Here is a 16,310-nt window from a genome sequence, read left to right as displayed (position 1 = left end):
GCTCGCGCTTGAATTGACGTTGTGGCTCTTGCTTTCTCACGTACGGTAGATGACGAGTATCATAATGCCTCTAGAGCAATACATCCGCCAGCCTAGTTTTCCACTGTCCCGCCCCGTCGTAGTCCGAAGCTCTGGATGTCATCGTCGCCGTAAATAACGAACAAGGCTGCGCCTTGGCATTGGCATTTTTAGGCAGTGACTTAATCCATCGATCATTGCCAACTTTGTCAAATGCTGGGTGCTATGGGCTCGCACTCACCTCGCGTGGTCCCGACGGCTCCTAGTATGACGAGGTAATTGAGTCCATCTAATGTGAGGTAGAAACATATAAGGTGGATATGCTCTCCAAGAAATTTCTCATTCTCTACACCGTCAACGTTTTCACTACGAACTGTTATTCAAGCAAAGATTCTTGCATTCATCCAGGTCTGGCTGCTCATTACACAACCTCAAACTTTTCCCAATATGCTCCTAACTCTCGCTTTGGCTTGCCTCGTCCCGGCAGCCTCAGTTTCGGCCTTCACTTCCGGAAGCTCTTGTCCACCATCAGAGCTTTTGGTGCGCCTTCCCCCATTTCTCAATCCAGCGGTCAACAGCACTGGAAACGCTACCTCTGGATGCCGCGCGCCGGGCTCTGGCTTTGTGGCCCCTCCTGCTGGATTCTTCGCTGGCACCTGGTCCATTCGAAATACTTCCGGGACGTCCTACCTCACGTATGGCAACTTGCAGTGGGACCTCAGTCCTGCCATCGCCACCTGTGAGAAGAACAATACGGCAGACTGCAGTCCAGGAACTCTGGCGGGAGAGCTCAATGAAATCACCACCTGGACCCCAGCCGACAATAAAACCGCCCGCAATGGCGCGATCGGCGGCGGTGGTCGTGAAGTGGCCTCCGTCCGAGCCTACAACACCCCTCGTCGATTAAACTTTCCTACTTTGAACTCCGACTGGGACGCTGTTTTTGATAACACAATCTTGGACGGTCCTGGAAAGGGCTTTATGCAGTCTTGGTCCGTGATCTTCTGGGGAATGGACGCGAAGGACCTCCCTTTCATGGTTGTCCATGAGACCCCGCCAATGTTTCCCAACGGCAACATTGGCACTACTGCCGTTCATGCAATTAGCATCAACAGAGATGGGCCGGATCATGAATCCTTGTCAGCCGTGCTGGAGGCCTTGATGGATCTGGGCAATGCTGAGTTGACTCGGGACATCAAGAAGCTGGGTATGACTAAGTGGGATGATGCTTTGAAAGGTGGCCCTGCTATCTGCGGTTCCAGGTGTATGAAGAACGAGGCGAAGTAGGATAATATCCCAAGGACTAACATCGTTTGGTTTATGGAGTTACTGCGAGTCATTCACTCTGCTTCCTAAGCTCAACGAAATGACACTACTGCGTTATCTAAGGTAGAAGAATCTGATATGAGTGGTGTACTAGTTCTTCAGCTACATTTCTACTTCTGCGCTATGCTGGGGAGGATATCATAGACCGAATAGACTTCATCATATATCCGGCAAAACATACGTGCTACGGTGACCTTGGAATGTAATCGAAGCTGCACCTAATAGTGAAGAACCCCTCAGAGAGAAAAGATAGCTGAGAGGAGATGGCTAGTGTAGCAGGCGACTGAGACAGACTCGCTGCTGAAATTGCCGATCCAAGTGACCAGTTAAGAAATATTCAGAGGGGGTCGTCCACAGCGACTTGCCCAAAGCGCGGATCACCACGGTATAGAAATTGTCCACGCAGAACCTGCCCCTGATCGAAAGTTGACTGAGTGCTTGAATATGACATCTGTTGTTCTTCAGAGAGGTCCTCAAGATAATGATATACCCGAACTCACCTACAAAACCACCTCCCGGATAGCAAAACTCATATTCTTACACCTGCTCCTCTCAATGCATCGTAAACACTAACGCAAACCCGGGACAGCTGACTTAGTGAGATGCCTTCTCTTTCCTGCTTCATAGCTTGCGTCAGATTTGTAGCCCAATGAAGAAATTCATGTCACATGAATGTTCCAGCCTCACCGTCTCATCTGCATGTGGCGGCGAATCAATAAGGAATGCCCTTGCCCCTGAGCAGATGCTCGACACGCACTCTCAAGCCTCTGAATAAGTCTCAAGTTTGAAACTTAAATCGACAGCAATTGGAACGGATATACAATCGATAGGTGTCCACCGTAGGCTTCGAACATGATGCTCTGGACAGACTTATCTCTTCACTACACGATGTGTCGAGACGCTCCTGTGATGCCGGACGTGCATATCTTACCTCATGGAATCACAGCCATTTCCAGCATTCACGGCAATTATTAATTAGACATAGAATGATGATAATTGCCCACAGGGCTTTGAATTCTAGATACACACGCTTTTGGGAATGTACGAGAATGAAGAATATCTACAAGTGAACAAGCCTAGGTTTAGAATGCCCTCTTCACCGAATTTAGGGCACGTATGATCTCTCAACTCGGGACAAAAGGTGCCCGGTCAGATCTCGCGATGATCTTCGTTGGCGCTTAAGAGCTCTGGATGTCAGAGGTGGCGTACTTGCAGGCAGTAGAGGGACCGCTGGAGATCTCCGTGGGCTCGTTGCCGGGGGTGGTACCCTTGAACTCAGTGCAGACCTCCGTGACGCTCTTGGCGACGATGTTGGTGAAGGTAGCAGTGTCACCAAAGTTGGAGTTGATGCCTGCGAGCGAAACAAGTTAGCATAATTGTAAACGAGGAAACAGATTTGTGTATGGGAGGAGCTTACCAGCAAGGAGCTTTCCAGAAGAGGCGTTGATGTTGTCGAGAATGACGTGGCGCTCGTACGAGGACTTGCAGTTGCCGCAGCTGCGGTACAGCTTGCCAAAGGTCTCGACGGTGAATCCGCTGACGGAGAGGGTACCGGCGCCGTTGTGCTGAAGAACCTTGTCCTCAGCCCCGAAGGCTCCGCCGGAGGTGATGGTAGTGGTTTCGCCGGCATCCTGTTTCTTGATGGTGAAGGCATCCTCGCAGACGGCGGCCCACCAGACATTGTCGAGAGTGCAGCCACCGTTGCAGTGGACGCCCTCGATCTGGTTGGGTCCGATGATGACGTTGGAGAGCTTGGCGCCCTTCTCGAGGATGAAGACAGCGTCAGAGTCGTCGCCTTCGGCCTGGCCAGTGCAGGAGACACCACGGTCGAAAGCCTTCATGCCACCATCGAAGGAGGCGCCAGCGGCGACGGTCTGGGCGGCCTTGAGGACTGAGGTGCCGGAGGAGGCGGGGAGACCGGCGGCGGCGGTGCCGTTGCTGGCGCGGATCTCGAACTGGCTGTTGGTGCCGTTGCCGGGGGCGCCGGGGGCGGAGGTGATGATGGAGCCGGGGTGGCGGGTCTTGGTGGAGTGCTTGGTCTTCTTAGCCGCCTTGGAGGACTTGGTCTTGGTGGGCTTCTCGGCGCGGGCGGCGTGGTGGAGGAAGTCGAAGTAGCCGCGCTCAGCGTGGGCGATGGCGTTGCCCTGAGCGGCACCGTTGGCAGCGGGGGCGGCGGTGATGCCGAGCACGAGGGTGCTGAGGGCGATGGCGAAAGAGTACTTCATTGTGAATGTGGTTGTGTGGGTTGTTGATGGGGTTGATGTATAAGAGGCGAGGTTGAAGATAGAGAGAATAAAGGCTTGTCTACTTGAGAGAATGAAGAAATAGTTCAAGCCTGCTTGAAAGAGTGTAATGAACAAAGAAGTTGAAAAGGTTAATGAGGTGGAGGTAATGTGAACAGAACCAGCTCTTGGCCGGACATCTCGAGGTTACTTATATCGAGTGAGATGTCTGGGGTGGAACGAATTGTGTCTGCCCAGGTCCATATCTGAGTCGACATTGGAGTTACACTACTACCGAACACCCTCATGGGCCCAGAGGCTCGTCCAGACTACTGCGGTAGTGTATTCGACGAGGCCCAATCCTGCTTCAACGCGTGCCAAGACCTGGTGCTCCATCCCCTCCGCAGTGAATACAGCATCAATCAACAGGCGACGCGGAGGAAATGAAAGCGTCGATGCAGGCAGTGAAGATCGCACTAGAGTCACAGAATCCACCAGGTTTCGTTAAGTGGGCTCACGTAGAGCTGAATCCTATGCTGCCAACGGCGCCAACGTCGCCCAGGTGGTCTGCGTGTGGCATTCCATGTTCATGGAGTTACCATCAGGAGCCTGTCTCCATCGTAGGAACGGAGCCAACGCCCGAGTTGGGACATGGACTCATCCCAACTTGATTGCCCGCGCGCAGGTCGTTGCCCAAAGAGGGCAGCAGAACCTCGAGTGACAGTCTCTTGTGGCATCGGACGGCTCGACTGGGGACCCCGGGTACCTGACTAGTCAGGCCTGCCCTTTAATTCGATCATTCTTGGCCCGGAAGCTTGAACACAGACGAATCCCAGGTCTGGAATAAAGTGATCGTCCAGATGGGTGGGCTCGAAGAGCCCCTGGCAGCAGCAGCTAAGCCACGCGCCTACACCAACATGAGAGGCTCCTCGCATTCCTTCTCAGGTTCTCACCCAAAGTCACCACTCAGCTTCACACATGCACGCACCATCACGCCTCTCAAGCAACAACACACATATCCACACTCGGGATTTCTTGCTGCCCACTTCCCCTGTCAGACATCTGGGGGGCCCAACTCCAACTTCTCAATGTCGAACTTGCCCCTTGCAGGACGTTTCGAAACAGTCGTGCCCAGCGCCAACTTCTCCAAGGGGGTCACAAGTCAGCCAAGCCAACCACCGCGAAGGCGTCTATCTTGACAACTCCACCATCTCCAGTTTTCCAAAGCAGTGCCAAGACTTTCTCAGACGAAAAAACTTCATGATGCCCATATTCCCATATTGCTCTTCCCGTGTCAGGACGTAGAGCTGGCGCGGCCGCGAGGGCGAAGAAGGAGATGGGCAAGGGCCTTGGCGGGACAGAATGGTCGGTCAATCTACGGAATATTGATGGTGATGACGGTATCCGTACGGATAGAGCAACATGGAGGCTTCCCCTGCTTTTCCATCGCCCGCTGATGTCTGAGCATGCTATCACCTCGTAGGTCGGTCGCCAAGTGTTCACTTTCTGCGCTGTCGGCGCCTTGCTCGTTCACGTGGCATCAAGCTGGCGCGATGCCGGCCTCCTCGGATCAGACGATATAGAGACTGAATTATTGAAGATCCCATCCGATATCTGTCTCTGATCGGCGGTCGAGCTGGAGATGCATAATAACTTTGTCCTCAGGCTGGCTCCGTATTGAACCGCGGCACTGGTAGATCGTATCAAGAAAACTCGAGAATCAGTGCGGGAGGGAACTATATGTCATCGGATATATGACAAGGGTGGCCTTGCAAGGACACGCTGCAGGTCAATACCGGTGATGCAGCCGCACATATTGGCCCCTATTATGGGGGATACGTGATGTGATGGTGAGGCCACACATCGGCCATCGGGGGGACGGCCCTAGCACCGTGCAGTCTGCAAAGAAGAAAAGAATCCCATTCAAACAAAAAAGTCTGATACAGCTGTCTCTCACATTGTGGCTGCCCCAGCTGTTGGTACTGATTTAGCCATGAAGTTTTTGCCTGCCGGTGGGCGATCGGAGTATCTCACCCACCCTTCCGGAGTCCGGGCCTTTTGATGAGCAGAGGGTCATTTACAAGAGACCGGACGTGTCCCGGCCGCCTTGAGCCAGGTGGGGGCCGAGCCAACCTGGTCAGCAAGTGCTCACAGTTTTGCCTCCCGCGTCTGCTGCCCAAAGCCATAATTTTCTGCCGTGTTTTCTGTTGAGCACACTCAGCAAAAGCTGTGGCTTCCCGCTTGTCGAGGATCAGGATTTTGGGTCGAGGTGGTTGCCTCCGCACTGCAACGTCAGCCCCCATATCGTTTTCGGATGCCGAGCAGAATCGAATTCATCTGATCAGGTGATTCGTGGAACGTCGAATAATCCAAGGGAACGCTGATCACGGGGTGGTCTGGCCTTCGTTAAAGATGTCTTGAACAAAGAGCTTTCAATGCCGTCTCGGGATCACCACGTTGCCGCAGCCCAGGATTGCAGCCCTCGTGCTTGTTAATACTGACTAAGAGAGGCAGGATGAGGTGCGACATCCATCCTGTGCATCAGGCTTCATGCGATGATTGGTCTTACGGAGTATCGGAGGACCTCCGAGAATGCCAAAAGGCTGGACGATTCAGATCTTGAAAGCCATCATTGTATCTTGACTGTTGTGGGCGATTTGTTAGCATCAGGAAGATTACGATCCCCCTGCAGCTCACGCGCCCCTGGTGCCCCATAGGCCATGTCGCACTACCCGCCCGAATGTCGCGCGACGAACAAGAATAGAAGTGGTATGAAAAACTCGGTATCGATCTAATAGTCAGATGCTTGGCAGTCTTTTAGCGGCTCGTCGGATGTTGTAGCTCGCCGATTATGAAGGCGTCACCCGCTGCAAGGTACGAGTTCTCTATTATCTGCTCCATTGCAGATGCATCCCTGGTTCGTTTTCCAGAACATCTCGAATAATTTCATCCTTTCGCAGACACCAGGTTTAGCAGGCCGCGCTAGAAGAACACATCTGCTATCATGACGTACCTTGGCGCCGAGGCTCGCCAGTTGGAACGAAACATCATAAGGAAATAGGGGCAGAAAATCCTGGGCTGTGCCTGTGCTACGGTGCTGGCGACTGGGTAACTAGGTTTGCCCTGAGTGCCACTTGCCAAATCTCTGTGAGGGCGATTGACTCAAGCTCATTCTTCCCGAAACTCTGTCACTTAACAAGCCAGGAGAACCATTAAGAGCTGGTCCTCGGGGCCAAGACTGGTTTGTGCGTGTTGCCGTCTCTGAAAACAAGAGAGAACTCAATTCGAGTCTTGCAAAGTGTTGAACATGTGGCTAGCTTTCAAAGCTGGGCAAAACTCAATACCAGAGTCAATGCTGCGCGGACAGCCTGTGCTGCATGGCCGTTTGTAGATCGATCAACTTTCGCGACCGACTGTTGAGAGGGGCCAATTGGAGATATTCCCGATCACCGCAGCTAGTTTCTAGTTGAGCGATGATCTTAGGAAAACAGATCTTCCGGCATTAAGGACTTGTTTTAACTTTACAGAAAATTGGAGACTGAACACCGGCAACATGCACCAGCTCTCAAGTCGCTGTCCAAGTGATGTGGGAGGCTGCGTCATCCAAACGAGAACGAGATACTCTATAGCCTCGCATTCGCCCCGACAGCACTTTCAGTTCTTGGCAGGGGAATGGCGTCGTACATCTCGAATTCTTTGACGGGATGAACAGTCCAGACTCTCTAGACATCTTTCGCTTGCGTTACTGATAAGCCATCCGGCGACCGCGGGAAATGAAAAGGAGTGAGCCGAGTCAATTGCGAGTTTGCGACTTACGCATCCCCCAATATGCATCCACGTCATCGCCCGACCCCGTCTCGGTCTGACTTGGTTATTACCGCGAACCTTCCTCCGGGCTGCCCGGCCTGCTCCGCCACCGCTCCGTATTAATTCCTCTTGAATCGTTTTCTCTGCCTGCCTGCCATGCCACTGCTGGTGTCCGCGCCTCCATTTCGGGTCAATTCTGCTCTTCTCCGCGTAGGTTTCGGAAGTTGTTTATTTCTGTTGTTAAAAGTCGCACCTCTGATTGCGGGCAGCAATTAACACCATTTACCAGCTGTTGATCTTTTAGAAACCCTGCGAGGGCGTGGTTCTGGTACAATGATCGCTGCAAGCAACCGGATGACTGCTTCAGTGTAGGGTCCTAGAAAATGGTAATTTGCGATTCTCGGGCTTTGAGTGCATTGAAGAAGCCAAAATCGAAGAGTTGCCAGCGCTTAAACTCGCTACATGCTGTTCTATCGTGATAAGATGAGACGGCTGTTTCTATATCACCCTCAAGCGCAGCTGTAATGCGTTCCGCAAAGTACGTTACAAAAGACTAGACGTCGTTGTTTAAGTGGTCTCACATGTATTTGACTTTTTGCCCTACACCACTTGATAAAGAACGACCTAGGTGTAATAAATGAATAATATGACCGTTATTCGCGGCTTGACCTTGTAAATTTATTGAAGCAAAGGAGATGCGGAGCACTTGAGTTGAGGCTTACATGCATTTACTACACGTGCCGAGATAATGAGCATTGCATTTGTGCCATTTGAGGCTATGCAGCTCGGCTACAGGAGTTCTTTTACAGGCAGATCACAGAACCATTTCTTTGTCTCAATCTACTACATCAACATGCGTTTCTAGCTGAATTCTCCTGTTTTTAGTATTTTCTTCGGCTGATTAGGCTTTTCTGTTGCGATGAGATGTAGTCAAACGAAGCCAAGGTCCTCAACACCAAGCCGGCTAAAACGGCCGGTTAGGTCGGCAAACCCGCCATCACGATGGATCACCAGAACCACCAATGTGGGAACGATCCCAGCCTAAGCTTAATCAAAAGTTTATCCCCTCTGTCGTCAATTTTATTTTGACTTGATAATTGCTCATCTGCGTCTTGGCATACATCGTCGCCCGTCGCCGCGTCTTTGCGAGCGATCTCCGCCCGCTCTCGGAGGATTGAGAAGCGCCACAATATCAGGATCGCTCTCGCATGCTTGTACCTCGTCAACGAGTACAGAATATGTCGGGAGTCCGCCGATTGGCTATAAGATAGTTCTGATGTGTGACGTGCGCTTTTAGCTTGGGCATCTGTCCCCGACGACATGTAAAGTCTTGGCAAAGTCACCGGAGGAAAGCAAGATGTCTTCGGATGCAGAGAAAAGTAGAATACTCGAGACGATATAAACCACGGGATGCTTCTCTCTTCTTGGTTTCGAAAATTATTCACTACTACCTCCCACCGCAATCAACTGAAGTCATCAAGACCCGTCTTCATCATTACAACATGCACTACCTCCAAACAGCACTCGCCATCATGGCAGCGGCGGGCCCGTCTCTTGCAGATCGAGACTTCTCCGTCGTCCGGGGTACAGGCGCACCCCACGGCATCAGCACAGCAGACTGGGACTCGACAATGGACCATCCCAACCTGACGACGTCCTACCGCTTCAACGGCCCGGACGTATCTGCTGCCTTTCCGCCAGCCAACGATTCCACCTGGACGGGGATCCCCTTTGACCTCAGCGTCAACGTCGCTGCGCGTGTTCATACCACTCGCAACGATAAGCGACAGTTGCAGCAGTTGTCATATAGGCTCAGAAGTAGAGATGACGATGACGACGATGATGACGATAACGACAACAATAGGAACAGGAACAGGAGCGGAAATAGGAATTACTTCACCGGTTCCTCCATCAACCTCAAACAAGTCGGTGGACAACAAAAAGTCGACGCAGGCTGGAAGCTATGCGTCAACATCTTCATACCAAGGCTGGATCGGGTGGCTAGAAGCGGGTCTCAAGATGACAGCGGCGACTGCGGTGCCTTTCTCTCCGCCGAGTGCCGCCAGAAGCTTTTGGACACATCCTCTGGTCAGTTTGGGTCTTGCGGGGTCGCCGACCTGCCCAGCGAATGCAAAGATTTCCTCGAGGATGCCAACGATGAGCGCTTTGGTTACTGTAAGTTCTCATTATACCAGAATATTCTTGCAGTCAAAGGATAGCAGCTTACACACTTGCTTGTACAGCTCCCAACATCGCCTCTGGATCTCAAATCTTCGCCTACGGATCCCAAGCCTATAACTGGGGCAACAACGACAACAACAACGACGACCGTCGCCGAGGTGGCGAGTATGCTATCGCGAGCCGGATGATTTGGCCCGTGATGCTGACCTGGGGTGGCTCTGGCGATGCTGCGGAGAGTCGGGCTACTCTGCACTGCGTCCGCGCGAAGGATGTCGTCGCGGGGAGCGATGTGCCTCAGACTCTGAACGAAGATGATGATAATGACAATGACGACGACGACGATGATGACAATGACCGCAACCGTAATGCGGCTGGCATCAAGGGGCCCTTTGGTGGGTGGTCGTTCATCTTGGCTGTGCATGTTGCCCTTGCGATGATATTTTACTGCTAGAGCATGAGTTTATTACAAAGGGCTGAATGAATTGCGAATTCTTCTCGCAAAGTTGGATAGACGATGGATGACTTTGGATTTGGTAAGACCATGTTTGTCATTCTTAACTAGGGGATATTGAACGGGGATAGATCATGTTCCGGAGTCAAGGATGTAAACTATTTGGTTCTGTTATTGGTTTAGATTGACTACGTTATATTGTGAAGAGTTCAATTGGCCTTTGAGAGAATAACTTCTATCTATTCGGCTTGTATGCCTACGTCACCTACTTGAGTGAGACTGGCGTCTCCATCCTTCCAAGAAAAGTTTGTAAATCCTCCAGTTTGATACCTCGCTCATGATTCAACGTCTTCTCCAACGGCCAAGAGATCCCCTTGCCCGCACCAAAGATTCCGCGGTACTTATTCCAGTTGTTCCCGGGATCTTGCACAAGACTATTCCTGATCGCCTCCATATTCCACACTTCCCTGCCGAACTCAACCCCCGGGAACCGTTCCTCAACCAAGCCCGCCACAGCCCCGTATGAGACAGTGTCCCCAGCAACATACACAACATTCCGGCCATTGCTAGGAACCCCACGGGGCTCAAACACCAACTCAGCCGTCATCCTCGCGATATCATCCGGCTGTGTGAGCGTAATCTCAACATCCCAGCTCCCAAGAGCCCTCAACTTCTTTTCCTCGAAATCGACAACGCCAAAGTCCTTCACAAATAGGAAGCTCATAAAGAGACCAGTACTAACGATGATCCACTCAGTGCTGCACCGAGTCCGCAGCATGTTTCTCACCTCAAGCTGCTCGTCAAACAACGACTGCGTGCTGCCTCGTCCAATGATGTCATAATCGACGCCAAATTGCCATGGAAAGTACCGCGGAACCTTGGCCAGGAGAGCCGCCTCGCAGATGCGTAGCTGTGTTCCGGCCGGGCCGACGAAGCCTGTGCAGCTTATGACGGTGTCATATCTCGCAAAGATAGAGGCAAGGGATGTGAGTGAGTCGTATACGACGTCGCCGGGCTCGAGGAAGATGCCGAGGGATTTGATGTGTGCGATGGATTTGGCTTTGGACGGGCCAGTTGATGTTATTGTGGAAGGGCGGAGCAGCACGGAGATTTTGGAGGTGGGTGGACGGGAGGGATGGGATGTGAGGGCGTTGAGGATGGCTGTGCCGAGTTCGCCTGCTCCGAGGACGAGGATTGACATGTTGGTGGGGAGTATTATATGCGGTTTAGAAAAGGCGGCTGCAATCCAAGCGAGATATGGACTTCGGTACGAAATGGTATGTTGATAGAATGATCGTAAGCTCCGTTTGGAAACTTCTACGCGCTTCAATACGGATCGAACCTGGGACTTTGGCTAGGTTCTTCAGGCTGTTTGTCGTATTAATACCACAAACTATCGGAAGAAAGTCCCCAAGGAGCAGCACCAGCCCGATCAGGTATCGTATATACCAATCTCTATATTCATGTGAATCAAACACTAGCTATTTGTACATGAACTGATGTAATCCTGCGCTGATCCGGAGCAGTGCGGGGTCTTCCACGGAGGCTGCCGCGGAGTCCTCCTCCGTCTGAGTAAGCACCGGGGTTACGGTGGCTAAAACCGGTGGCGGATCTCCGCGGCCGGCTTCAGGCCCGGACGGTATGAGGCAATCAACGTGGACAACTAGTTTTATCTGAGGTCTATACCAAATTAACAGTATACTGTGTTATTTACGAAGAGTAATATGCAATGTCATTATTTTATAGTCAAGGGGGCGTGAAAGTCATTATATCCAGTCCTGTCCAACCTATATGTACGATCTCCAGGGATCCAACCAACATGAAGTGCCAGCAAAGACACTCTTCCAAACCGTCTGATGCAAAGCATCATGCCCAACTCCGGATATCATCAAACAAAGTTTTATGCAACAGACGCCTCGAGGCCCTTCTCATCATCGTCCCTGAATGCCCTCACGGAGCCCAAGGTCTACTCTCCTCAACAACACTTCGCTGCTGAATCACCAACTCCTCATACGTATCCGGGAGCCGTGGCCACTGTGGCTGCGACCACTCGTCGCCCGCAGGCACGGCCGGATACCCGCTCTTCAGTGTGAGCACGGCATCCACCGTCTCCTCGACCTCATCGTCGTCCACCTCCGAGTCAGCCTCGTCGAGCGGCGTACACGCCTGGAAGGGCTCCTCGCGCCGTACCGCGTCCACGGCGTCTTTGATGACCTCCTCCCACCAGTCGACCTCATCCCACGACTGCTGCTCTGCTTCATCGTCAGAAGTATCCTCCGAACCATCCAATTCCTGAACCTGGACCTGGCCTCGAGTGTCCACCTTTTCCAACCCCTTGAGATCTTGTTCCTCCTCGTCGGTCTCGTCGTCGACTTCTAATATGTCCTGTTGCGTCGGCTCGGGCACCCTCCTCCCGGGTTGCATAGCATGCACCGCTTCGATCGGCAACCCCGTGATGATGGATACAGCCGTCTCGATTCCCCTCTTGACAGCAAGCGCGCCAAGCAGCAGCTTCAAGGCGTGCTCCCACCGGCCCTGGAGCATAAACATCTTGCCCCGGCACCACTCGTATTTGATAAAATTCCTATGATGGCTCGGCCGGCCCCAGTACTCCCTCTGCAGCTGCGAATACGCAATCAGCGCGTTCGCCTTGTCGCCCGCCAGCTCGTACAAGTACGCGAGGTACTTTAGTATATTCCGAATCTGCGCCTCGTCCTGGAAGTCGTTGGACGCCGCCCGCTCGATCTCGAGACACTTGCGGTACTCGTACGCCGCCTCCTCGTGGAGCCCCGCGCACCGCAGCGTGTGCGCGAGGTTCAGCCGCGTCTCCAGCGTCTGCTCGACCACGCGCGCGACGTCGCTCGCCTCGCGCCGGCACATGTCGCGCAGGATGACAATCGCCTCGTCCCACCTCCGCAGGGCCTTGAGCGCCGTGACGTGGTCCTCCATGTTGCGCAGCGTCACGGTGCTGCAGACCCCGAACCGAGCCCTGTGCTCGTCCAGCACGCGCTGGAAGCGCCGGCAGAGCCCAATGACCTCGTCGTACTTTTTCAGCCGCAGGCTCGTGAGCCGCGCCAGCTTCAGCGTCCACTCGCCGTTAGCGTAGTGCAGCAGGTCGGCGGCCAGGTCCATGTTGCCAATCTCCACGCGGGCCTCCTCGTCCCGCCCGCGCTCCGAGAGGCACATTGCGATGTTGTAGTCGATGGCTGCCTTCTCTTCATGCCCGAAGACGGGTACCTCCTCGTTCCAGTCCCGCGCGATGCGGTAGGCGATCTCGGCCTCTTCGTACTTGTCCTGGTTGACGAGCATGCTCGCCAAGTCGCGCTGCGCTTCGATCGTCGTGACGTGACGTTTACCCCTCCGCCGCACCAGCGTGGGCACCAGCTCGCGGAGCAGCTTCTCCCCTTCGGCCCAGCGACTTGTGTAATAGTATATCTCGCCCAACTCGACCATAGAGTGCAGACAAAAGTCGCGCCATGAACCTGTAAAAAGCGTCCAGCGGAACGATCTACCCCTGCTGCTGCTACCCGAATCCGATGATCGCCCTTCGCGGCTCTGGCGCAGCAGGCGCTCGGCGAGATGAGCCAGCTCTTCGGCCTCAGCGATGTCGCCCAGATCCTCGCGGCGCACGAGGGTGTCGCCGAGGAGCAGGACGGCGCGCATTAGGTAGAAAGTCTGGTCCTCGCTCGTTGGGAGACCCTCGAGGAGTAGTTTCGCCATACGGAGGTGGTGCTGAGCCGAGATCCAGTCTTCAGGGGTTTGGTTGCGGTAGGCGTGGCCGACGCTCAGCAGGGCGAGCCCCTCGGTCAGCGTCCCCAGGCCTTGAGACTGGCGGAGGGCGAAGGTGCCGAGGCGTAGGGCCATGCTCCATTTCCCGCGCAGCTTGAGGAGTTCTGAGATGCCGAGGAGGGTGAGGATGGAGGCTTTGTCGGAGGTGCGGCTCACCGCCCCCCATCGCGGGGCCTTGTTCGGGCGCATGGCGGATGGTTTTCTTGGGGGTTTCGGGCTGGCTCACCGCGTCGGGGTATTTCGCTATTGGGGGGATGTCGCCCCCTCGAAAGGACCTGCTCGTGTATCGCTCTCGGTTGTCGTTGTCGGAGGCGTCGTGGATGTCGTCGGGACACTGAGTCTATGGGTTTGAAGTTGAGTAGGTGTCGCAAAGGTGAAGCAGACCAGTAGGAGAAGTGAGGAATGCGGCCGTTGCGCGCGGAATGAGATGAGAGTGAGTCGAATTTTGATGAGCGCCGTGAACGTGTGCAGTGAGCTGCGCTGAGCGAGCCAGACCAGTGGCTGTCCCCCCTCCTAAGAAGCCAAGTCTGGGCAATTCCCGAGCCCCGTCGCGTTGGAGAAAGATCAAAGTGAGAGAAAAGAGTTGAGATGAGTGAGAAAGTGAGAATGAGTGTGGTTCGGAGTAAGCCACGCAAAAGACCCCTCCCTCCTTGTGGCCACCGCACCTGAGCTACCTTGGGAACGGGTTACCGACTGAGCTTGTGCTGGTTCCTGATTCTGGATGAGAGGGTTGCAAGATCGAAACGAGGCGAAAAGAAAGGTGTGGTGAGAAAGAAACGGCGAGGCGGCGGCAGCTTGAGCATGGAGTAAAGCCACGCTTACTCGCTGCAGCCCGGAACCCAAACAAGTTGAGGTAAGGTGATCGATCTCCCTTTGGGTTCCTTTTCGCTTTCGTCTACATGCACACTACCTTAAGGTGCCACGGTGCTTAGGCTTCGGAGTTTGCCAGTGGTCGCGAACCATGGGACACAAGTCATAGATCAAGTTGGAGGAACCTAACTTGATGAAGGGGAGGGGGGCTGGACCGCGTGCGTGTGGCCATGCGACCATTCAGGGCGAGGCACTTGTCCTGCAGATCCAGGACGTGCCAGTGTGCGTGCTTCAGGACGAAGCCATCTGACGCCCAATCACCAACAGGACCCGGCGGTAAGACCGGCAGTCAGAATTTCAGAAAAAGGGTCCGAAAGGGATGCTGAAGTGTGGAGAGGTCCTGACATACAGGCCGGTGTCGCATCCGATCGTCGAGCAAAGGGCGGGATGAAGCAAGGTCACCACTTTACCAAGCAATAGCCGAGTCCCGACAAGGAAGAGAGCTTGACAAAAGTATCAATAAGACGGTGTTATGGCACCGATCAGAGCCTGGATTGGGCGAGACATGGTAGTTGGCATGGGACAAAGTTGGGACCAAAGATACCCGGGTGGCAGGGGGAAGAGTCGGGAACATAGCTGCGGGGGCGACAAACACAGCATAAACAAAAGCATGGATCTATGGGAGCCGTCAGGCATCCCGCGCCGGACGAGCTCTCTGTTATTCCTATGTACCCCAAAGCATTTGCGCTGCACCCTTTGGCCTCCAGGTACAATGTAAGGGGAACATAACTTGTTGACCATATTATCTAAGCAGACGCAGGCATCCAGGGACATGACAAACGACGCTATTACAACCCAGGGCGCCCCGAGCCATGCCCCAACGAGAATCGGGTTGTGGACTTGTCTCTCCCTGCAGTGTTGCTAAGAAACATTTGGGTGCTGTGTTGATGTAAGGAACTGTGGGTAGCTGAAACATCGATTTGTACGTGACTGCATGGTAAACGCATGGCTAATAAGAACTCATCGCAGATAGCCAGACATTGAAGAGAAAAGAAAGCAAACACTTAAAGAACACTTGCTTCTTCAACCACTCCATCTCACCGCGCTCCAATAACCAACTGAGCGACGCATTCCAGAAGGAACGAAACCTGAAACAGGCCGTCAACGGGCCCTGTTGGCGGTGAGACTGTGCGCAAATTCCCGATCAAAACACCAAGATACGTCCAAATTCCAGAAACATTCCCTTGATCTTTCCTCTTACCCCGGACTTTGGAATCGCTTTCGAGGAGACAAACAAACCGATTCAACTGATGACCCTGCCGTTGCTGTTCTTGACATGCTTCTAGGCCATCCCGAGACTTTGGCTGGTAGTGACGCTGACGTTCAAGGCGGCAGATTAGTCCACCAGCGCCCTACGCTATAATCATGGCCGCGACTTCAAAGTTTTGAATTGCCCGCATGCAGGAATGCAGCGCACGTTGACGGTCTATCTATGGTCATCAAAGAAATTAATTACGTCATCGTCCATCTTGACTCGGGGACACGTAGGATTCTCCACGGTCTTCCCGTGCCAATATTCGGCCCTCCGCGCCTGCATTTCCGGACTTCGGTCCCCGAGACGCACACTAGGCCGGAGGATTACATCGGACGACTCCATCCGCGCGGATTCTTCCTTGGCATGCAGGTTATTGTGCCCGAGTCTGAGG

The 16,310-nt window shown here is 53.6% G+C and overlaps 5 protein-coding genes across 5 annotated transcripts; 2 read left to right on the top strand and 3 right to left on the bottom strand.

Moving 5' to 3' along the window:
* Positions 1-465: 465 nt before the first annotated feature.
* Positions 466-1,305, top strand: CPAR01_13523 (uncharacterized protein; the record flags this gene model as incomplete). Its single annotated transcript, XM_060497776.1, has 1 exon — positions 466-1,305. The coding sequence occupies one exon, from the start codon at positions 466-468 to the stop codon at positions 1,303-1,305; it is 840 nt and encodes a 279-aa protein (XP_060343244.1).
* A 1,217-nt stretch (positions 1,306-2,522) lies between these two features.
* Positions 2,523-3,569, bottom strand: CPAR01_13522 (pectate lyase; the record flags this gene model as incomplete). Its single annotated transcript, XM_060497775.1, has 2 exons — positions 2,523-2,695; positions 2,762-3,569. The coding sequence occupies 2 exons, from the start codon at positions 3,567-3,569 to the stop codon at positions 2,523-2,525; spliced, it is 981 nt and encodes a 326-aa protein (XP_060343243.1).
* A 5,306-nt stretch (positions 3,570-8,875) lies between these two features.
* CPAR01_13521 (uncharacterized protein) lies at positions 8,876-10,005 on the top strand (the record flags this gene model as incomplete). The annotated part of the gene is made up of 2 exons (XM_060497774.1): positions 8,876-9,548; positions 9,617-10,005. 2 exons carry the CDS (start codon positions 8,876-8,878, stop codon positions 10,003-10,005), a joined length of 1,062 nt encoding a protein of 353 aa, XP_060343242.1.
* Positions 10,006-10,270: 265 nt separating this feature from the next.
* On the bottom strand, positions 10,271-11,206 carry CPAR01_13520 (isoflavone reductase; the record flags this gene model as incomplete). Its single annotated transcript, XM_060497773.1, has 1 exon — positions 10,271-11,206. The coding sequence occupies one exon, from the start codon at positions 11,204-11,206 to the stop codon at positions 10,271-10,273; it is 936 nt and encodes a 311-aa protein (XP_060343241.1).
* A 749-nt stretch (positions 11,207-11,955) lies between these two features.
* On the bottom strand, positions 11,956-13,983 carry CPAR01_13519 (uncharacterized protein; the record flags this gene model as incomplete). Its single annotated transcript, XM_060497772.1, has 1 exon — positions 11,956-13,983. The coding sequence occupies one exon, from the start codon at positions 13,981-13,983 to the stop codon at positions 11,956-11,958; it is 2,028 nt and encodes a 675-aa protein (XP_060343240.1).
* Between the last annotated feature and the right edge of the window lie 2,327 nt (positions 13,984-16,310).

Source organism: Colletotrichum paranaense, assembly GCF_030867605.1.
Source record: "Colletotrichum paranaense strain IMI 384185 chromosome Unknown Scaffold_13.1, whole genome shotgun sequence".
Taxonomy (NCBI): Eukaryota; Fungi; Ascomycota; class Sordariomycetes; order Glomerellales; family Glomerellaceae; genus Colletotrichum; species Colletotrichum paranaense.
This window is presented reverse-complemented; position numbering and strand designations above follow the sequence as displayed.